At 34.7% G+C, this 5766-nt stretch overlaps 1 protein-coding gene across 1 annotated transcript; it reads left to right on the top strand.

Moving 5' to 3' along the window:
- Window positions 1-1284: 1284 nt before the first annotated feature.
- On the top strand, window positions 1285-5526 carry LOC138693809 (uncharacterized). Its single transcript, XM_069817612.1, has 2 exons — window positions 1285-2194; window positions 4436-5526. The coding sequence occupies exons 1-2, from the start codon at window positions 1948-1950 to the stop codon at window positions 4642-4644; spliced, it is 456 nt and encodes a 151-aa protein (XP_069673713.1). The 5' UTR covers window positions 1285-1947; the 3' UTR covers window positions 4645-5526.
- Window positions 5527-5766: the final 240 nt, after the last annotated feature.

Below are 5766 nucleotides of genomic sequence, written 5' to 3' on the forward strand. Positions count from 1 at the left end.
ATAGCTTTGCCAGTTTTCAATTCCATTACAGCAGTTTCTTGATTTCATCATCTTATTTATCGAAATAGAAACATCAATTTTGAGGCGTACTTATGACATTTTACTAGTTTCTGTGGCATCTCATAAACATTTCAAGACATATTCAAACATTAATAAGGATCATTTAAATATTTCTGCTGATGCCCAGTTCACTCTCTCGTTGTACAATTTAAGTTCTCTGCATTGATTGATGATTCAGTAATATAACCGTATAAAATGTAGATATAAACAAATTATATTATTAATTAAAGTTTTACAATTTAGAATATTATGCATTTATTGTTTACAATAAATTATATTGTTTGAATGTAACTTAAACATCCTTCAAGAGCTTACTTGTACATTTTTGTGAATGTAAACACATATCCCTTCAAAATGATCTGATGAAGAGAATTGAGAAAATGCATTAAATTTTATTGGCATTGGGTTGTAACAAAGGGCTGCCATATGCCTCGGACAGTCCATGGCTTTATAGTAGGGAGAAAAGACTGATGTCCACGATTTTGAATGAAGTCGGACAGAAATTGGAAAAATGCAGTAATTTGTAAGATAGTGTTCAAATGATACTCAAATGGGTGCAAGATAATACATCTTACGAACTCAGTAAGAGCCTTCTGTCTGACTAGGTGATAAAATTTAATTTTTTCCTACTGCACAACAAAGAGGAAATTTCTAAAAATATGATTTCACACGAAATCTCGGTAAATTTTTGTCGCAGTTGTATTTCCGTGGTGCAGTAGCCTACTTAGAACTGCTGCAAATGGTAGAATTGTTATTTCTGTCTGCGTGGATATAATACCAACGTTCAAAGATCATTTTCCTTGATGAATGGCCAGTGGATACAAGAAAGAAACAAATTATCACTTAAGTTAGTAAACGCATCTGCAGATAGAGTATAATGTAAACTGCAGTTAGCTTCACAACTCATCCTTCCTTCTCTTCACAGTTCTGAGAAGTATGAAAGGTTCTGTGACTGTGATCTACAGACATGAATGGTGTGGTGCTAAAATAAATGGTAATAATGTAAATTGCATGCCAAATAGTGTGCTAGATAAGGTAAAGTGTATCACTGAAGTGGCCAGTCTCATCCACATTAAGTAAACAAGTGATATTAATGTGAAAAATAAATGATATATACAAGTTTCTTATAAATTCCTGCGTTTTTTCCTGTCGATCAAATTGACTTGTGAATCATGTACTGGTTTCTTTGTTTCTTCATTATGGCAACCCTAGTTTTAACAAGTTTCTATTGTTATGACATTCGTAATGAGAAATAAGATCAATTAGTATTATTTTCATTTAAAACGCCCCTGTATTCGACTGCATGATATTTAGAGTGCAAGTTCCCTATGAGCTTGAAATTTCCAAGATAGTAATTTATCATCCGTGACTGTACCATATTATTATTCTGTGAGCCCAACCTGAGTGGTAATATTGAATTTCTTTAATCTCTTCTTGACACAAAGTCGGACATTATCTAGTGAGATTACTGTCGATAAAATCAAGTAACCTAACAGTAATGTAATACATAACTGCTTCATAAAATGTACGTTATATCAATTTCTTTAGAAAAATTAAAAATACGTTTTAAATATAAAATATGAAAACGACAATATTTAAATTTCCTTGCGGTCGGTTGACTACATTTTAAAATAAGAAGACCAGCTTTCTTGGTGTCATGCTCGATAAGTATCTTAGTTATCTTTTCACATTGATAACCTTTGTAATGTTTTAGACTCAATAAGGGGGGCAAAGACTAATTGGGATTTCCCAGTCTCTGATTGGGTCAAAAACCCTGATGGAACTGATGTTTAACCCTAGTGGTAAATTTCGGTGAAGTCCGGAGGGCCTAATTAGTCAAATCCACTCTCCTCACCTCCACGCTGGGGCCCCCTGGGATCTTTCAAGATGCGAAAGAGAGAGTGGTGTGCGGAAAGCAATGGGAAGCTACCGCATTTATATATCCCAAGAAGATATGTTGAAAATGCCATGATGAGTCTTTCCCTGGTAAAAAACTCCGGATGTAAACTATCCCCCCAATCAGATGTCCGGGTGGGGGATACTGGGGAAGGACATGTCATGACACAAGACACAGAAGAGAAGAAAAGAAGATCAACGACTGCAACGGGGGATGAGAAGACACCAGTTCTACCGGGTGAGTTGGAAAACATGAAGGAAGCAATGAGAAGAAACAGAGTGGATGTGATGGGAATGTCAGAAGTGAGGTGGGAAAAAGTGATGAGTTGATGAGTGATGAATAGGGCTCGGAAGTTGATGAAATATCATATTTTTTCTTATACTTCAGAGACAATGCAGGATACAATATAAACTCTTTACACTTCAATAGAGACCAATATAGCCTACTTTTATTTTGCATTTATTTGCACTATTTGGTATTTTATTGTTTTTAGGAAATGTTCTACTTTCTGTTGCATTATTGCCCTATTGTTTAGAAAGGACCTTTTTTACGGTGTAATCATAGTCTACATTCCAGAACCTACTGCAGATAGCGTCATGCAGGAATTTGCCTTATGGTTGCAACAACCTTAACTTCTGATCACGTGTGTGATGTGATTGTCCCCCATTCAATGCAACAGAACAAATACTGCAGCCGCAGTGCTCGCAGTTAGCATATTGTATTGCACAAGTAAAGACAGTATTGATAGAGAAAGTGCTGCTTCTATAGCAGTTTCTCAAGGCTTGCTGGCTGATCCTCAAATTAAGGAATGTCAATGTTGAGGTTTTCTCTGCAGTTTTCCCTCAACCCATATAGAGCAAATGTGTCTTTATCACGCTTGTTTTTGCACTTAATTATTTTATTCAGATGCTAGATAATAATAGCATTTGATAAAGAGTCTAAATTAACGCATGAGAAAAGATTACTAGCACACGGGTTCAAAAAAGTGAAAAATTATTTCATTATTATTGATTTACTGCATTTGTTAAAAGATTTCAGTATTATATTAGCGTATAAAATGGACAGTTTCTAATAACTTTGCAGGAGGAAGATGACTGTTTGTACAACAAAGATGCACTTATAATACATCACATAAGTATTTTGGCATTATATTTAATGTGTTTGAAATTTGTTCCAATAAACATAATACTTCGAATACTTCCTACAATAAAGCATTATACTTAAGTAAACATACAAACGTGGCCAACATGCTGTCGTGTTAACACTAAACATCATTACACCGTAATAATTATTATAATTTACGTACTTCAGAAGAATGCTCTCCAATTGAGACCACATTTCTAATTTCATGTGTGCACTTACCAACTCTGTGATGCAATGAATATCATTTTGATTATTTACACACAATTGCACTGATAAATTTTCATATATTTTAATACATCAATATATTTGTGACACACCCTCAAAATTAACCAACAAAAAGTACAGAAACACTGGATTGAGATTAATGATCCACCTGCTATCTTTTTTAAAGTATCTATGTTACATAGGTCATCAAACGAATTAATTTTGTCCATTTGCAAGCACTTAATTTGTTGCTGCTCAAATCTTTGAATGCACTTGTTAGCAGGGTCCATTCTTGTTGAGGAATAAGATTATCTATATGTTCCCGTAAACCTGGAAATAGTTATAAGAGATCTGCTTTAGGACTATTCTTGCACATTTCCTTCTCTGTCTCTAGAAACATGTACTAGATACAAATCGTTTACTTCAAAGTGTTTAATACACACAACTGAATGCTTTGTTGGCGTGAAAATATTTCATAGAATACGAGTAGCTTCCAGCCACATAACTTATCTTTTCAGTTGGAAATTTGAGAACTGTAATGTAACACACTCACTTAAAGCACTCTAGTAATTTTTGGTACACACAGAAACATAACATTTAGGAGCCATCTGTAAATAAAAGAATATGGATGATTTAATTTCATTTTTTAATAAAAGTCTAAACTTCTTCATTTCAGTTCTCTGAATTTATTTTTCTTAGAGGTTATGCCATTACTACGTGCTTCATCTTTTGATTCCTTTTCAGATTTTACTTTTATGATTCACTTATAGTTAATAGTTTAATTTGGTGATGTACATGTTGTCATGCTACTCTCCATCCAAGTGGTTATGTCACACATTCGTCAAAACAGGGGAAATGATATGACAGTTACTTACTTAACGGGGCCCTTTTCTTTAAATTATTTTAAACAGTTGTATAATATTATGTAAACTTCCAATTCCGTACAGCAAATATTTGCAGAGAAGAACTTAACAGCTCAGCCACTAGCCCTTACAGAGAGGACAGGAGAAACGAGTGGGACGAACTGGGATGAGACATAACCTTTCAGCTGGACAGTACCTATTTATTCTCTTCATAATTAACTATCAGTGTATTACGAAGATTTCAGTTCAGAATTACACTGCCTTTTAGCTCGACATGATACAACTGGCAAGCTGATGATGCTAGACGCTGCCACCCAGACCTCGAGCAGCGACCACTTCGAGGAATCCAGCAGACGGTATGCCGAGTGGGAGGAGGAAGTCAGGCTGGAGGAGCTGCAGCATCTGCAGAGAGTGGCGATTCGTCTTTTCGACTTCTTTATGTACTCAGGTACAGTAACTGTTTACATCCTGAAGTAGATGCTCTTTCAGCTATGCACAAGCAGAATCCCAGAGCAGTGCAATCAACTAGTTGGCCACTATTGTTATTCCATTTCAACATGCTTGGGATGGGAACATTTAAAGTAAAACTCAATTTAGGCCATGGCCCTTAAAATTAAAAATATTTGATTCTGATTTAGGCTACATTCATTCCCTTTACAAATGTGTACGGCAAATAGCAAGCGCTGTAATAAAAATGGCTGATTTGTCGGCATTTCCAGCGCAAAGGATTGCGGTACTCTGGATATCCACATACTCTGTGAACAAGTTCAGGAGACTTGGATTCTTACTGGTAGGGAATAGGGCATTTATCCAGTGGATTCACTTGTTCAATTTGCCTTAGTTCGTAGAACCTGTTCTTAAATGTTTGTAGTTAAAACAAATTAGGTTCTTGACATAAAAGGAAGAATATTAATTTAACATTTTAACACGAAATTATCTAGTTTTTTAATTTGACATTAAATATAATCGTGTCATATTATTAAATTATTGTTCCTTATCCAAGTGTGCAGGCAGTCAAAACAGAAATACAAAATCGACGGCCCAGCTTGAAAGGGAAACAACTCAAAATTTAAAGTTTAAAGAAAGCTGCATTTTGAAGCTTTATGTTGCTGTGAAGAATCAGAGGATCGTTTAACTTAATCCAAATTCAATTAATCATGTTTTATGTATGGTTGAAGCTTTAAACTTCATTTTTCTCACAACTTTAAATTTTGAGTTGTTTCTCTTTAGAACTGGCCTGTCGATATTACTAAGCTTGCAGGCTTGAGACTGATCTGCAATTACTTTGGCAGCCGTCTACCAATATCCCTTTCTCTTTGAGTGCTAATATCGCATACACAATTATGAACCATAATTCATTATTCAAAAACATAATTTAAATAAATAAATATATTTTCAGCTACAAAATACATTATTAAGCACATTAATAAGATAGGGTAAAGGTTGGTAAAATCGTGATATGAGTAATATCGTAATAGTTGGTATGAGAATTTATTACAATTTTACTTATCGAGACAAAAATCTGTTTTTTTTGACAATGTATTAAGGACAAGTTCGTGGACAAGTTGCTGCATCAAATCGGTCCTTCTCTCGCTCTGT

This window comes from Periplaneta americana, unplaced genomic scaffold (assembly GCF_040183065.1).
Source record: "Periplaneta americana isolate PAMFEO1 unplaced genomic scaffold, P.americana_PAMFEO1_priV1 scaffold_21, whole genome shotgun sequence".
Lineage (NCBI taxonomy): Eukaryota > Metazoa > Arthropoda > Insecta > Blattodea > Blattidae > Periplaneta > Periplaneta americana.

What these genes read in the sequence shown, in the direction of transcription:
- LOC138693809 (XM_069817612.1), top strand. Translation starts at nt 1,948, where the DNA reads ATGCGAAAGAGAGAGTGGTGTGCGGAAAGCAATGGGAAGCTACCGCAT. An exon ending in GAAGACACCAGTTCTACCGG is followed by an intron (nt 2,195 to 4,435) that starts GTGAGTTGGAAA and finishes ACTGCCTTTTAG; the next exon opens with CTCGACATGATACAACTGGC.